General features: G+C 34.3%; 1 protein-coding gene across 1 annotated transcript; it reads left to right on the forward strand.

Moving 5' to 3' along the window:
• The first annotated feature begins 3,395 nt into the window (after nucleotides 1–3,395).
• spag6 (sperm associated antigen 6) lies at nucleotides 3,396–15,627 on the forward strand. Its single transcript, XM_033639126.2, has 11 exons — nucleotides 3,396–3,547; nucleotides 3,622–3,717; nucleotides 3,794–3,960; nucleotides 5,130–5,313; nucleotides 5,421–5,626; nucleotides 6,876–7,049; nucleotides 7,125–7,277; nucleotides 7,417–7,608; nucleotides 14,733–14,849; nucleotides 14,956–15,101; nucleotides 15,451–15,627. The coding sequence occupies exons 1-11, from the start codon at nucleotides 3,523–3,525 to the stop codon at nucleotides 15,512–15,514; spliced, it is 1,524 nt and encodes a 507-aa protein (XP_033495017.1). The 5' UTR covers nucleotides 3,396–3,522; the 3' UTR covers nucleotides 15,515–15,627.
• The last annotated feature ends 2,416 nt before the right edge of the window (nucleotides 15,628–18,043 follow it).

An 18,043-nucleotide genomic window follows, 5' to 3' on the forward strand; every position in this document is an offset into this window, starting at 1 on the left:
TAGAGGAAGTCAGCTCTTTGTTTAATGGAGGCCCATCAGTCAGGCTGGTGTTTTGCATGAACAAATAAAGGAGTAATTGAAACGTGCAGACGGTGCAGAGCGCCAGATGTCAGCAGGGATGGAGATAACTCGGTTATGGAGGCCAGCTCTGCATCTCTGAGGTCTGGGCCGTGATCCAATCATGTTTCTGAATACACTCAATGAAGATGGAAGTCTTTTTGATTTCTGAGTTTGTATTGATGATTTATAACATGAGTAATTGCGTTTTACTGCACTGAGATGCAGCGGTTTTAAAGGAAAATTAACCAAGGACCCTGCGTAATTTGTCAACGAGGCAGCAGTTTACTATTTTATATTTCATAAAACAATTTCAGTGTGGGTTTTATTCTCAAATAACGCTCTTTGTCGCATTTTAGGCATTTTATAATTATAAATGCCACTAAAATGACGATTTTTTTTAAAATAATAAAATTTCTTTTCATTTTTAAAATTCTTTGGATCAAAATCTTTTATTTCGAAACTGAATTAATCATTAAAAAAATAAAAAATCAACATACACAGCTGCGATGTTTAAACCACAAAAAAAGACGCGTTAATAAAATCAAGCCTAACAAAAAAGCTTAAATATAAATAAATAAATAAATGTAACCTAGATAAGTCAGGCAGGCGGGCAGCAGGATTTAAGAGTGAATCAATTAAACTTCGGTGACAGAAGGAACATTATCAAACTATCAGCTGACGTGTTTTTCCATAACCAGTGTTTCACAGTGCAGCTTCACACCTCATAACATTATAAAGTCATAAAGTCATAAATCGAAAATAGGCCCATTGCTTTGTCGGATTTTAATACACCTTATAACCTTGTGTGGGGTTTAACTGAGTGATAATGGGGTTTCTTAAATTTAATATAATAATTATCCGTCGGTAAAAAATAAAAAACGCCCAAACGGAACCGACAACACGTCGCAGTTAGCCCATTTACTGTCTTTTTCTTTTAAATAATAACAAAATCTGAGAATAATCCGATTACAAATGCGAGTTGAAGATGTTGGTGGGCTCAATGTTTCTTTTAAATTACACATAAAAACAGGAAATTGTTGTTACTGTCACAGAAACTTTAAAAAAGGATAGAAAAAAGGAAAAAGTAGGCCCTGTAGGCGCAATAATAAATATTTAATCGGCACACTGCCATCTGAATCAGCTCATCTAAAATATATTTCATTCGGTCATTCAGTTGTACCAAAATTACTGGACTTTAATTTAATCATTCATTTATTACTGTTTAAGTGGCATTTACACATTGTGTCACATCATCACATCGTCTTCATGAAGGTGACTGAGAGAGTTTTTAAAATGTCGTCCCTCTGTTTATTCACATTTATTGTTAAACTTAACAAGACGCCTAAACAAATTACACATTTCTGTAACACTGATTATGTCACCTATCCGTCTGAGGAGGACAGAACGTTTAAACATATTTCAAGGAGGCGTGGCATTAAGATAACTGACAGGACCTTTGGATGATTGGGAGAGCACATATAACTGTTTTAGGCTGGTGTAAGCATATTCAGTGCACTGTTCATTTCATAATTTCGCATGCACACTTTTCTTTGCCTGCTCGTCATCATGAATTAAGACTCCATGTATATTTCTGTCCACCCACAACTCATGCAATATAAAGCTGTCTTTCCTCACTCCTACACCCTCCTTTAATTCTCTCCCACCAAATTTCATTGAACACATTTAACTGAGGTGTAAAAAAATATTGAAATTCATTGAATACATTTAAACAGAAATATGTGAGTTGGGAAAAAAATCAACACATTTAATTGAGGTTAAAAATGCTACTTTAAAATGGTTTGGCTTAGATGGTGTGTTAGTTTACACTTGGTGCTTTGGGTCTGCAAAACACAGCCAGCAAAATCCAGCCAGCTGAGTGTAAATGGTTAAAGACAACCTACTATCATTTAGAATAAAATGATAAGAAATGAACTTCTCAGAAAAGTCTTTCATAATAAAAGACATTTTAATATCATCATTTAAAATACAATCTCTCTCAGTGTGCAAATGGGCCCTTGTTTTTATAGTTATAAAATATTTATGGTTGATTATTGTTCTGAACACATGAGGAGGTTGGTAAGCATTAACCTAAAACATACACAGCAATAGTTCTCCATTGAAAGGTTGATAATTTTCTTTATTAGCAAAGCCTTTGAACACATCACAAAATAAAAACTTAAATCCAAAAACAGACACATGAAATAAACACATTTTACTGATCAATCAAGTTTCCATCAAAGGTTTGTAAAATATATGAGCTATGACAATTTTATGACCTTATGATGAAAACTAGCTCAAGTCATTTTCCTTGCCTAATGCACTGCAGGGTCAACTTCCTGTTTGATTCTCACCCCACCCACCTACGTAATGTCACAGTCATGAAGGCGTGGCTGAGAAAATCAAACCTTTGTTTGCTATATATATTTTAAGTCTATCTATCTATCTATCTATCTATTTATCACAGTAAAAATTTAAAATGAAAAATTATATATATAATCTATTTTTCTTTTTTTTTGCTGTGACAGCACAAATAGGTAAAATCTGCATAGTTATAACTTTATACTTTATATATATTGTATAGTAATCTTGTCTCATTTGACCTTATGTCCCAGTCATCCTTAATTCACCCTATATCTATCTATTTATTTATGTATTTATCTGTCACAGTAAAAAAAATAAAATATGTATAAAATATATAGCCTATATATATTTACATATATATAATTTTACATTTATATAAATAAAATTTATTTAGTGTTTTTTTTTTTTTGCTGTGGCAGCACAAATAGGTCCTATCAACAGCCCACATTTAATTAAAAAAAATTTTTTTTAATGTTAATAATAATGATGAGGATTATTTTGGCCATAACCAACCACTCCTTTTAAACCGGGTTACAAACTGCAGAGGAGGAGAGAGGAAGTTATTCAGGCGGGTCATCTGAGGACACACTCCTGCAGCAGGCAAAAGCTGAAAAAGAGAAGAAGAAAAATCTCATCTCATGAACTGAAATGAACAATGCACCTCACAGTCTGAATCCTGCACACACTGTAGTCAGCGTTTTGACACCATCAGCCGCCTCAGTCTCACGGTCCTGCTTTCCTGTGACTCGTGGTGAACAACGGTGTGGCCGCAGTGTGCGACACATCCGCAGTTGTGTTGTGGCGGCAGCAGAGAGGAGGAAGCAGCACAGAGCTCTCACACTGAGCACATGCAGAGGGGCGAGCGGACTCGGGGAGTGTCAGGGTGATTCATCTTTTCAATAGACGATCTTTGGCAGGAGCGACATTCTGCTTCCTGCCTGTTGCCTAGCAACACTTAACAACACTATCAAACCCTAACCTGGAGACCGCCGGGAGAAAAACTGCATTGAATCCTGTGATAAATTCAGTGTATTTTCAGCCTGGGAACCTGCATTAAGATTTGGAGATACATATTAAGGAAGGTTTTCCATCAGGGTGACAATGAGTCAACGTCAGATCATCCAAGGTGAGATCTGTGAGCTGGTCTTTCCACAAAAAGAACTGTTAAAAGCCAAACTGACTGTTTGTGTCTGTGTGCAGTGTTTGAGCAGTATCAGAAATCCAGGATGCAGTTTGTGCAGACGGTTGCAGATCTGGCAGCCAGACCTCAGAACACAGACATCCTTCAAAGTGCTGGTAAGAAACAGGATTGTAACCACTGAGACTGTGTTAGCTCTAGCTGCCAGTGTTTACTCCTCCATTCTCCTTTCAGGTGTGATGTCCCTGCTGCGGCCCCTCATGCTGGACGTGGTCCCCAGCATCCAGCAGACGGCAGCTCTGGCTCTGGGCCGCCTGGCTGACCACAGTGATGACCTGGCCGAGGCTGTGGTGAAGGAGGACATCCTGCCCCAGCTGGTCCACTCTCTGTCCTGGCAGAATGTCAGTATCCTCTGATCATACATGTGCTAGTTTACAAAAGAATAGCGTCAGTGCCACAGATGCAGCCAGATATGTCAGAGACAGCCAACACACCAACATGTAGTTCATCTCCTCACAGATCACACTCTGCCTTCCATTTACTCCTTCACTTAATATGTTTTTCTTTTAAATTTAAAACTACGATTTTGTATTAATACTTTGTTGTTGATTGTTCCTGAAGTGTCATGCCAGTGAAGCTTTTTAAATTGAATTGAGAGAGACCCTGCAGGACCTCAGGGTCAGCCCCTCTGAATGTTAGAGTGTGTTTTGGGCTGACTTGGCAGCTCGCCTGGGGGCTACTTCAGGACCTAGGGGCCCCTCACCATGAGAGCAACCAGGCCTTTGTCTCTCTCTGTCAGCCCTCTCAGAGAAGACAATGTTTAGTTCTTGCTATTAATGGGGCAATGCAGGCTCATATAATAAGCTTAAAATCTGACATTTTATGCAGAATTAAATGACACTTCAGTGAAAAATCTGAGTTAAAACATTTAGAAAGAATCTGTTTGAAATGGCTCTGTATCTTTTAGAGGTGGGTTGACAACACACTTTTTTTAACAGCTCAAAAAACACACTTAGACTTATTTTATCTGTTCGATACCTCAGTGCTTTACTAATTTTATCAGAACTGTTCACAACCATGATTTTAAGAGCTGGATTTTCCTGCAGTAAATGATCCAAAATACAAGCTATGTGAGATATAACACACGTTTCTCTATCTGTGAATGAAGTTTGTGGGGAAATGATTGCATATTTTTTTGGTGTGAAAACAATAATTAATGGTGATGTACATATCTTGTCACCTTCCGCAAATGTGAAAGCCAGTGTTAGGAGTTTAATATGTTTCTGTCAACAAAAAAAAATGTTGTTTTTTGCAATTATTCTTAGTTTTACTCAACAACATTTGGTACAGGAAAAGCTCTACTTAACAAATTTAAACTATTTATCAGTTTAAAACAAAAAAGACAAAAAAATTCTAAAGAACAGGGGAGAGAAATCAAATCTCATTCCAGGTTTTACATGGAAATTTGTCATCATATCATCACAGTATCTTAGTCCTAATTAAAGTCTGATGTCAGATTAATCCTCATTTTGGGCAATGTAAATAAATGTGTGTTTGTATTTGTATGCAGAGGTTCTATAAGAAGGCCGCAGCGTTTGTGTTGCGTGCAGTTGCTAAACACTCCCCCGAGCTGGCTCAGGCTGTGGTGGCCTGTGGGGGAGTTGATGCCCTGGTTCTCTGCTTTGATGAGTTTGACCCCGGGGTGAAGGAGGCTGCTGCCTGGGCTCTCGGCTACATCGCACGACACAACGCATGTAAGGAAACCCTTTGGTTTAAAGACACATTTTTGTAAGATTTCCTACTATCATTCTCCTTTATGTGCCTATATTCATGTTCCCCACCTCTCTCCATCACTGTGCAGCGTTGTCTCAGGCAGTTGTGGATGCGGGTGCTGTCCCTCTGCTGGTGTTTTGTCTTCAGGAGCCCGAGTTGGCCACCAAACGCATCGCAGCTTCCACCCTCAGTGACATCTCCAAGCACACACCAGAGCTGGCCCAGACGGTGGTGGACAGTGGTGCCATCGCACACCTGGCACAGATGATCCTCAACCCAGACGCCAAACTCAAGGTAGGCCAGCTGAGAGAACGGCTGCTGGTTTAACACAGCTAATGATGTATGATGGCATGACTGAAAAAACTTTAAATACCAACGCCCATGGGTGAATTTATGAAATTACAGTAAATTATAAGTTTTCTAAATCTTATTTTTAAAATGTATTTCTTTAAAATATTTTTGATTTTGTTTAAATATATATATATATTCATATATTCTAAAAAATATTTTCTAAATCCTAAATCTTTCTTTATAACAGTGTTTGCCAAATAAGCCAACAAAAAATAGCCAATACCTGAGACATGCATGCTAAATTGCTAATTATTTGTGTAACCTAAGTGCCCACTATTTTTTTGATTATGAAAGCTTAAGGCTGTGTTTTAAATAGAAATTATTTTCTTGATGATGTCATTTTCCTATTAAATTAAATTACTGTCAGTTTATTACATAATATGAATGAATGATTATAGCAGGACCCTTCAGAGCAGATTTGCAATATTTCTATTTTAAAAATAGAGATACTGTCTTAATTTATGTATATCTTTACTTTATGATTTCTATGAGGCTTTATCCGTTCTTTTTCTTTTCCCATCTATTTGTCCTGTTTTCTCTTCATTCACCTTTTTAACAAACCTTTTGCCATGACAGAATTTCATGTTGTGATTTGTTGGTAATTAAAGTGATTAAGTACATTTTCTTTTCAATATAATTTTATTGAAAATACAGAGTTGAAAATGTTTGTCATGAATAAGAAACATTTATAATATTCTTTTAGTATTTTGGGTCACATTAAGTACAAACTATCACTGAAGTTACTCAAAATATTTGAGTAAACAGCAGTAAAAACTGCCATGATAGTGGGATTGAAAAGCAAAATCACACTGACATGTTGTAGGTCCTGCAAGCAACGCAATCATACAGGACTCAGGTTTTTATCAGTCGTAGAAAAGCCTGAAACAGTGATTAAATCTGAGCAAAAAGTGGCACCTATACTTGAAAAAAAATCTTTAAAATATAAAGAAAACTTTTGGCAACCAGGGTCAAGGTTTATATGATAACATTAGCTGCAGGTTGATTTTACACAGATAGTAAATTGAATTAAAAATGTAATATCCAAGTATAGCAAGCATAATTACTAGATATTTATTACAAACAGCAACATGGCTGCTTGATTTCGAAATATACAACATGAAGCTGTAATTGAATTTCCAAAACTGTGAATGACCTCTAAAAATAATTGACACATGTTTTTGGCTCCATCCAGAGGCAGGTGTTCTCGGCCCTCAGTCAGATCAGTAAGCACTCAGTCAACCTGGCAGAGATGGTGGTCGAGGCTGAGATCTTCCCTGCAGCAGTGACCTGCCTCAAAGATCCAGATGAGTATGTCAAGAAGAACGTCAGCACTCTGATGAGGGAGGTGGTGAAACACACACCAGAGGTACTGCACACAGTCACACCTGTAGGCACAACTATGCACATCAGGACACAGAGTAATCCGTGTCTGTGTTTCCAGCTGTCCCAGTTGATTGTGAATTGTGGTGGCATGGCCGCTGTGATCGACTATCTGGGTGATTGCCGTGGAAACCTGCGGTTGCCGGGGATCATGATGCTGGGATATGTGGCGGCTCACAGTGAGAACCTTGCCATGGCTGTCATTCTCTCCAAGGTGTTAATCTCTCTCCTGATTTCCCTTGACAAGTCATGTGACAGCTAAACCCACCACTAAAACCAGAGACATTCCTTCAGGTCCAGTATGTAGGTCATATTCACCAAACCTTTGTGGTGTATATTCTCCTGTCCTGCAGGGGGTGCCACAGCTGGCCCTGTGTCTGTCCGAGGAGCATGAGCATCACATCAAGGCGGCCACAGCCTGGTCCATTGGCCAGATAGGACATCACACCCCTGAGCACGCAAAGGCCGTGGCCACCTCTAACCTCCTGACCAAACTGTTGGAGCTCTACATGGACGCCAGCAGCTCAGAGGACCTGCAGGCCAAAGTAAGAGCCGCACCTCAGCAGGTTGATTTGCAGTGACTGTGTGTAATGTTGGTGTCACAACTGAATACATAGTGAAACTCTTTGCTCATGCTTCACCTCTCAAATACAGACAGATTTTGGATATCTAAATTTTAGTTTTACCTAATAATACAGAGGCCATGAAAGCTCAATGCACAGCAAATCAAGAAAACACATGGGCCCACAAATATACAAAACACAAGCAAACTAAGAAAACATATCCACCAATTTGACAGCACATGTGCAGCATTTAGACAAAGATGATGCAAATAGAGAAAACACTACCAAATACAGATATGAACTGCAAATGATGAAAACATATCTTTGTGGCATACTATACGCTGTAAAAAAGTCATTGTGTACTATGCTGTTAATGTAATATGTCATAAAGAAATCATAATATAGTATGCCATTAAAAGACTTATACAAAATGTCACAGTATAGTATACCTTTAAAAATAAATTACTAATATATTATACTGTACAGTATAAAGTCACAATAACATGTCATAAAATATCATACTATCGTATGTAACAAAAAACATCACATTATAAAATGTCATAGTATGAAAAATGTAATAGTATGGCATGTCAATGAAATGTCATAATACAATTATCAAAAAATGTTATAGTGAAGCATTCCCTTGAACAATTGATAATGTATTAACTCAAAAAATATCACAGTATAGTGTGTCATAAAAAAGTGTCAAAAAATGTCATAGTATAGTATGTCAGAAATATGTCATAGTATAGTATGTTCAAAAAAGTCATACTATAATACGTATAAAAAAGTCACAGTATAGTATGTCAAAAAATATGATAGTGTAATATGTACAAAAAGTCATAGTATAGAAAACCAAAAAGTCATAGTATAGTGTGTTAAAAAAAAATGTTCAAAAAAGTCATACTGTAATGTGTATAAAAAAGTCACAGTATAGTATGTCAAAAAAGTACAAAAAGTCATAGTATAGAATACCAAAAAGTCATACGATAATATGTCATTAAATTGTCATTATATTGTTAAAAAACCATCATAGTATAGTATGGCGTCCAAAATGATGAAAAACCCATCATACTATAGTATGTCATCCAAAATCATGAAAAAAAAGTCATAGTATAGTATGACGTCCAAAATCATGAAAAAACATCATAGTATAGTATGTCGTCCAAAATCATGCAAAAAAACATCATAGTATAGTATGTCGTCCAAAATCATAAAAACACAGTCATAGCATAGTATGTCGTCCAAAATCATAAAAAAAGTCATAGTATAGTATGTTGAAAAATATGATAGTGTAATATGCACAAAAAGTCATAGTATAGAATACCAAAAAGTCATACGATAATATGTCATTAAATTGTTATAGTATAGTGTGTCATAAAAGTGTCATGGTATAGTATGTAAAAAAAAAGTCATAGCATGGAATGTCAAAAAATGTCATAGTACAGTATGTCAAAAAAAAAGTATAATATGTTGTGCGAAATCATGAAAAAAAGTAGTAGTATCGTATGTCGTCCAAAATCACGAAAAAAGTCATAGTGTAGTATGTCATCCGAAATCGTGAAAAAACAACATAATATAGTATGTCGTCCAAAATCATGAAAAAAACCATCATAGTATAGTATGTCGTCCAAAATCATGAAAAAACATCATAGTATAGTATGTCGTCCAAAATCATAAAAAAGTCATATGTATGTCATCTAAAATCATGAAAAAACATCATAGTATAGTATGATGTCCAAAATCATGAAAAAAGTCATAATATAGTATGTTGTCCAAAATCATGAAAAAACATCATAGTATCGTATGTCGTCCAAAATTATGAAAAAAAGTCATAGTATAGTATGTTGTCCAAAATCATGAAAAAAAAAAATCATAGTATAGCGTGTCGTCCGAAATCGTGAAAAAACAACGTAGTATAGTATGTTCTCGAAAATCATGAAAAAAAACAGCATAGTATAGTATGTCGTCCAAAATCATGAAAAAAGTCATAGTATAGTATGTCGTCCAAAATCATGAAAAAACATCATAGTATAGCATGTCGTCCAAAATCATGAAAAAACAACATAGTATAGTATGTCGTCCAAAATCATGAAAAAAAAGTCATAGTATAATATCGTCCAAAATCATGAAAAAACCCATCATAGTATAGTATGTCGTCCAAAATCATGAAAAAACATCATAGTATAATGTCGTCCAAAATCTTGAAAAAAACCATCATAGTATAGTATGTCGTCCAAAATCATGAAAAAAATCATAGTATAGTATGACGTCCACAATCATGACAAAACATCATAGTATAGTATGTCGTCCAAAATCATGCAAAAAAACATCATAGTATAGTATGTCGTCCAAAATCATAAAAAAACATCATAGTATAGTATGTCGTCCAAAATCATGAAAAAACATCATAGCATAGTATGTCGTCCAAAATCATAAAAAAAAGTCATAGTATAGTATGTCAAAAAATATGATAGTGTAATATGTACAAAAAGTCATAGTATAGAATACCAAAAAGTCATACGATAATATGTCATTAAATTGTTATAGTATAGTATGTCATAAAAGTGTCATGGTATAGTATGTAAAAAAAAGTCATAGCATGGAATGTCAAAAAATGTTATAGTACAGTATGTCAAAAAAAAAAGTATGAAATGTTGTGCGAAATCATGAAAAAAAGTAATAGTATCGTATGTCGTCCAAAATCATGAAAAAAGTCATAGTATAGTATGTCGTCCAAAATCATGAAAAAAAAGCCATAGTATCGTATGTTGTCCAAAATCATGAAAAAAAAGTCATAGTATAGTATGTCGTCCAAAATCATAAGAAAACATCATAGTATACTATGTTGTCCAAAACCAAAAAAAAGTCATAGTATAGTATGTCATCCAAAATCATGAAAAAACATCATGGTATAGTATGTCGTCCGAAATCGTGAAAAAACAACGTAGTATAGTATGTCATCCAAAATCATGAAAAAAAACATCATAGCATAGTATGTCGTCCAAAATCATAAAAAAAGTCATAGTATAGTATGTCAAAAAATATGATAGTGTAATATGTACAAAAAGTCATAGTATAGAATACCAAAAAGTCATACGATAATATGTCATTAAATTGTTATAGTATAGTATGTCATAAAAGTGTCATGGTATAGTATGTAAAAAAAAAAGTCATAGCATGGAATGTCAAAAAATGTCATAGTACAGTATGTCAAAAAAAAAGTATAATATGTTGTGCGAAATCATGAAAAAAAGTAGTAGTATCGTATGTCGTCCAAAATCATGAAAAAAGTCATAGTATATAGTATGTCGTCCAAAATCATGAAAAAAAAGTCATAGTAAGGTATGTCGTCCAAAATCATGAAAAACGTCATAGTATAGTATGTCTTCCAAAATCATGAAAAAAAAGTCATAGTATAGTATGTCGTCCAAAATCAAGGAAAAAAACATCATTGTATAGGATGTCGTCCGAAATCGTGAAAAAACAACATAGTATAGTATGTCGTCCAAAATCATGAAAAAAATGTCATAGTATAGTATGTCGTGCAAAAACATGAAAAAAGTCATAGCATAGTATGTCGTCCAAAATCATGAAAAAAACATCATAGTATAGTATGTCGTCCATAATCATGAAAAAAAGTCATAGTATAGTATGTTGTCCAAAATCATGAAAAAACAACATAGTATAGTATGTAGTCCAAAATCATGAAAAAAGTCATAGTATAGTATGTCGTCTAAAATCATGAAAAAACAATAGTATAGTATGTTGTTCAAAATCATGAAAAAAGTCATAGTATAGTATGTTGTCCAAAATCATGAAAAAAGTCATAGTATACTATGTTGTCCAAAATCATGAAAAAACAACATAGTATAGTATGTTGTTCAAAATCAAGAAAAAGGTCATAGTATAGTATGTCGTCCAAAAACATGAAAAAACAGTCATAGTATAGTATGTCGTCCAAGATCATGAAAAAAAGTCATAGTATAGTATGTCGTCCAAAATCATGAAAAAACAACATAGTATAGTATGTTGTTCAAAATCAAGAAAAAGGTCATAGTATAGTATGTCGTCCAAAACATGAAAAAACAGTCATAGTATAGTATGTCGTCCAAAATCATGAAAAAGGTCATAGTATAGTATGTCGTCCAAAATCATGAAAAAAAAGTCATAGTATAGTATGTCGTCCAAAATCAAGAAAAAAACCATCATTGTATAGGATGTCGTCCGAAATCGTGAAAAAACAACATAGTATAGTATGTCGTCCAAAATCATGAAAAAAATGTCATAGTATAGTATGTCGTGCAAAAACATGAAAAAAGTCATAGTATAGTATGTCGTCCAAACTCATGAAAAAAAGTCATAGTATAGTACGTCGTCCAAAACCAGGAAAAAACATCATACTATGGTATGTCGTCCAAAATCATAAAAAAAGTCATAGTATAGTATGTCGTCCAAAATCATGAAAAAACAACATAGTATAGTATGTTGTTCAAAATCAAGAAAAAGGTCATAGTATAGTATGTCGTCCAAAATCATGAAAAAAGTCATAGTATAGTATGTTGTCCAAAAACATGAAAAAAGTCATAGTATAGTATGTTGTCGAAAGTCATGAAAAAAAAGTTATAGTATAGTATGTCGTCCAAAATCATAAAAAAAGTCATAGTATAGTATGTTGTCCAAAATCATGAAAAAACAACATAGTATAGTATGTCGTCCAAAATCATGAAAAAAGTCATAGTATAGTATGTTGTCCAAAAACATGAAAAAAGTCATAGTATAGTATGTCGTCCAAAGTCATGAAAAAAAAGTCATAGTATAGTATGTTGTCCAAAATCATGAAAAAAAAGTCATAGTATAGTATGTCGTCCAAAATCAAGAAAAAAAACATCATTGTATAGGATGTCGTCCGAAATCATGAAAAAACAACATAGTAGTATGTCGTCCAAAATCATGAAAAAACGTCATAGTATAGTACTTTGTCCAAAACCAGGAAAAGACATCATACTATGGTATGTCGTCCAAAATCATGAAAAGACATCATAGTATAATATGTCATCCAAAATCATGAAAAAAATGTCATAGTATAGTATGTCGTGCAAAAACATGAAAAAAGTCATAGTATAGTATGTCGTCCATAACCAGGAAAAAACATCATACTATGGTATGTCGTCCAAAATCATAAAAAAAGTCATAGTATAGTGTGTCGTCCAAAATCATGAAAAAACTTCATAGTATAATACGTAGTCCAAAATCATGAAAAAAGTCATAGTATAGTATGTCGTGCAAAAACATGAAAAAAGTCATAGCATAATATGTCGTCCAAAATCATGAAAAAAGTCATAGTATAGTCTGTTGTCCAAAATCATGAAAAAACAACATAGTATAGTATGTCGTCCAAAATCATGAAAAAAAAGTCATAGTATAGTATGTTGTCCAAAATCATGAAAAAACAACATAGTATAGTATGTTGTTCAAAATCAAGAAAAAGGTAATAGTATAGTATGTTGTCCAAAAACATGAAAAAAGTCATAGTATAGTATGTCGTCCAAAGTCATGAAAAAAAAGTCATAGTATAGTATGTCGTCCAAAATCAAGAAAAAAAACATCATTGTATAGGATGTCGTCCAAAATCGTGAAAAAACAATATAGTATAGTATGTTGTCCAAAACCAGGAAAAAACATCATACTATAGGGTGTCGTCCAAAATCATAAAAAAGTCATAGTATAGTATGTCGTCCAAAATCATGAAAAAACATCATAGTATAATACGTAGTCCAAAATCATGAAAAAACATCATAGTATAGTATGTCGTCCAAAATCATGAAAAAAACACCATAGTATAGTATGTCGTCCAAAACCAGGAAAAAACATCATACTATAGGATGTCGTCCAAAATCATAAAAAAGTCATAGTATAGTATGTCGTCCAAAATCATGAAAAAACATCATAGTATAATACGTAGTCCAAAATCATGAAAAAACATCATAGTATAGTATGTCATCCAAAATCATGAAAAAACATCATAGTATAGTATGTCATCCAAAATCATGAAAAAACATCATAGTATAATACGTAGTCCAAAATCATGAAAAGACGTCATAGTATAGTACGTCGTCCAAAACCAGGAAAAAACATCATCGTATAGTATGTCATCCAACATCATGAAAAAAACATCATAGTATAGTATGTCGTCCATAATCATGAAAAAAAGTCATAGTATAGTATGTTGTCCAAAATCATGAAAAAAACATCATCGTATAGTATGTCATCCAACATCATGAAAAAAACATCATAGTATAGTATGTCGTCCATAATCATGAAAAAAGTCATAGTATAGTATGTCGTCCAAAATCATGAAAAAAACATCATAGTATAGTATATCATCCAAAATCATGAAAAAAAAGTCATAGTATAGTAGTATTCAAAAACTGTGATAATAATGTATGTCAAAAATGTCATAGTATGTTACAAAAAAAATCACAATATCGTATGTCATAAAACATTCATAATATTGTTTGTCATGCAAAAAAAGTCACACCCAAGTATGTCGTAAAAAAGTATCATAAAAAACGTCAGTATAGTATGCCATCAAAGTGTGTCAAAATGTTTGTCAAAAAGTGTCACAGATAAGTGTCATAAAAAGTGTCATAAGAAAATTTCATAGTGAAGTACGTCACAAAAAATGCCATAGTGTAGTTCTTCATAAAAAATAGTGTCATAAAGATGTAATAGAAAAGTATGCCTTTAAATTTTTCATCATAAAGTATGGGGAAAAAGTGTCTTAAAAAGTTATGGGTTAGTCTGCTGTAATTTTTTTTTTTTTTTTTTTTTTTAACAAAAGTTGTCATAGTATAGTATGTTATAAAAAATGTCACTATAGTATGCCATAATTAAGTGTAATAAGAGATCTCAACAAATGTCTGTATACTCTGTCATATTTCATCAGCTCACACTTACAGTGAGGGAACATAATTAGTATCTGTGATGGCTTTCAATGCACTGAGTCAGAGGTCAGCTGGTGTCAAAGGTCACTTGGTAAAAGGCTGAAAGGGGAACGGTGTATGACTGTATGCAGTATATTTAATTCCTCTTATGATTTCCAGAGTAAGAGGGCTCTGAAGAGTGTTCTGCAGAAGTGCACCTACCTGCCGGGTCTGGAGCCCCTCCTCTACGACGCCCCGAGCAACATCCTCAAACACGTCGTCTGCCAGTTCAGCAAGGTGAGCATGATCTGCATTTTACAGTGCATTTTAAAAATCAAAACCAGTGTCAGGTTTTAAGATTTTATATTTGTGCTATACATTCTTATCTCCCCTTTCCTCCAAGGTGCTGCCTCATGACAACAAGGCTCGCCGTCTGTTTGTGACCAGTGGAGGGCTGAAGAAAGTGCAAGAGATCCAGGCTGAGCCCGGCTCCGCTCTGCAGGAGCACATTAACGCCATCAACAGCTGTTTTCCTGAAGAGATAGTCAGGTGTGTCCCTATCATTCGTATACACATACACGCGTGCTTGAACACATATCTTGTTGCCTGTGCCTGAAAGAGGACTGAGACGTAAACAGTAATCTGGGAGTGACTGATCAGACCACATGACCATAATTTCAGAGCCGTGTGCTGGCTCAGCAGCAAGTTTTTAGCACTGTGTTCTTCCTCCACCCAGTCTGTCTATCCTGTAACGATCATAGGCTACATTTTTTTAGCATCTATTCTGATTAGAAATGCTTTAACAATAAAATAAGACTAAATAAATTACAATTAAATACATGATTAGAAATAAGGTTACAGAAGAATAAACTTAGCAAATGTGTGTGTGTTGTTTCAGGTACTACTCCCCTGGCTACTCAGAGGTCCTGCTGGAGCGTTTAGAGAACTACCAGCCGGCCTGACTTCACTCCACACTACACTACACATTCTGTTAAAAGTTTTCCATCTTTTATATTGTGTCCGCAGCTTTAATTTTAAATGCATGTCAGCCATAACTGCAGCCTATATAAGGATATAAACTTTATAAGACTTTATATGCTCATATTTTCCACTGTATGTTTTGTTAAGATACAATAAAAGACATTTCATGGAAACTATTCTCTTGTGCTCACTAACAGAGAGGTCAAAGGTCAGGACCATCAGCAGAGCAGCCACCCTGGTGATGGTAGGGAATTAATGTGTTGCTCAAGGACACTAAAGCAAGCTGGACGCGTGATATCACATGGATTTGAGTCAGTTTAATCACGTCTAACTCATCCATTCTTCTTTAATCACCAATAAATATGATACAGTGTGTCCGTGGGATAGTGAGTGTATTCCTCAGCCTGTGCTATGGTTTCAGGGGTTAGTCTGCCCCCTGGCGGCGGCGACTTCTCACTGCACCTCAGCTGTGCGTGTGCATGTGTGTGTATGTGTGTGCAGCAGCTGCAGCGCACATGGCGAGTTCTTTGTTTATTGTCTGCTGGGTTGTCTCTGCTTGTTCTCCACATTGTACTGACGGTGCAAATGAGCCTCCGCCTCTCACCGCAGCGGAGGTCTGAACGTGCTCTGGCTGCAGCTGCCTCCACCACCACCACCACCTCCACCCCTTCTCCTTTCTGTTTCCATACAACCACACGAGTCTTATCACTGGTTTTATTTTCCAGGTCTGCGATGTACATGTTTTCTTTCCGGGAAATTGAACTTGAGAAAAGGTGGGCGGCTGTGATTTCCTTTTTCGATAGACATAATTAAATACAGACCATGTGTTGATACAAACAAATAAAATTACAACTCTCGCGTTTATACCGGCATATAATAAAAATGGGTAGATTTATAGTAACCGGATAAACAAACCAAAACAGGATCGAAACCCATCACATTTATCTCTGTAGCAGTCTTGGCATTTAACCAATTGTGCAGTGTAGCCTGTTGCAAAACTACACACCGTCTTTTTCTCCAAACAGAACGAAAACATACTTTATTTAAAATTAAAATATATATTTTTAAAAAAAATACAGCATTAATTTTAAACAGGTTAAAAAAAAAAGAAAATATGGCTGCTTTGAGTGTGTTGGTGCGTGCATGGCGATTAATAATTAAATAAATAAATACAAGAAATAAGTCGGGGTGTTTTTGAGGAGGGAAAAAAGCTTTAAAAATGTTGCTGGCTGTAATTCAATTAAATTTAAATGTGAATAATTAAAGTATAATGACAGCATTAAGGTATGTCTTCTGCTTATTTTTATTTTTTAATCTTTTTTGCGCTTAACCTTCTGTGTAAATAAAAGCAAATAAAACGCTTAATAAATATTTCTAAGCACAAATGTGTCTGTAAATTCAAAATGTAATATATGTGATGGCGCTTTCACCTACTGCGGTAGCCTTTTTTATTTCTGATATTTGATATGTTAGATGCAGAAGAGACAATGACTGGACTATTTGATATTTAGCTGCAAAACAAATAAACAAACGCAGACAATATTTTGCCGTTTTTCCATAAACGGATTGTCCCTCATATTTTATATAAGGTGTGTGTTTGGGCACCACTGCAGTCTGACTGCAATAAATTATGCATTAGACGGTTTAAAGCACGTCGCTACAATCTCATTATTATTTTTAGCTTTATTTAAATACGTTAGTGACGCAATGATTTTTTAAAAATGCGACATTTTGCTGCTTTATACGCCACAGGAATTTAGATTAAGATCAAATATTTTAATATATATATATATATATATATATACATATATATATATATATATACATATATACATATATATACATATATATATATACATATATATACATATATATACATATATATATATATATATATATATATATATATATATATATATATATATATATATATATATATATTAAACCTCTGTTACTTTTGTTTTTTTTATGAATCAGCAAACAAAAAAAACATTAAAAAATAAAAACTAAGCGGATTTATTTTCAACACCTTGCGTTTTTCATTCATCTTTTTAAAAAAATGGCACCCATTGTTCTCCAAATGTGATTAAATTGTTACAGATGGTTAAAATGTTTTCGTTTCTATCAGAGGAAACGGCGAGTTATTTAATTGGAGATAAAACCGATGCACGAGGTTAATGAATAAATAATTAAACTAATTAACAAAAAGCGTGGCTCCATAATTAAACCCTGCAGAACTCCTTTGTTCATTTAAGAGTGATGAGAACACTTCGTAGCAGAGGCTGAGAATTAACTAGTAATGTGTTACTTCAAAAACAGAGCATCAGTGTAAAACAAACATTACATAAAGGAATAAATACAGTACAGACAAATAAAAACATGAGAGGTAGACTTTGAGTTAAGCAGAACAAGTGCTTTAATTGGTTTGAGTGAACGCTTATGGAATGGAGTGTATTATTATCATCATCATCATCATTAAATGTGAAGAACAATAAACATACATCATCATT

This window comes from Epinephelus lanceolatus, chromosome 20, assembly GCF_041903045.1.
Source record: "Epinephelus lanceolatus isolate andai-2023 chromosome 20, ASM4190304v1, whole genome shotgun sequence".
Classification (NCBI taxonomy): Eukaryota; Metazoa; Chordata; class Actinopteri; order Perciformes; family Serranidae; genus Epinephelus; species Epinephelus lanceolatus.

Excerpts from the sequence above, each read along its gene's own strand:
- spag6 (XM_033639126.2), top strand. The coding sequence starts at position 3,523 with ATGAGTCAACGTCAGATCATCCAAG. Across the intron at positions 7,609-14,732 it reads CAGAGGACCTGCAGGCCAAA|AGTAAGAGGGCTCTGAAGAG; the intron begins GTAAGAGCCGCA and ends TATGATTTCCAG. Across the intron at positions 14,850-14,955 it reads TCGTCTGCCAGTTCAGCAAG|GTGCTGCCTCATGACAACAA; the intron begins GTGAGCATGATC and ends CTTTCCTCCAAG.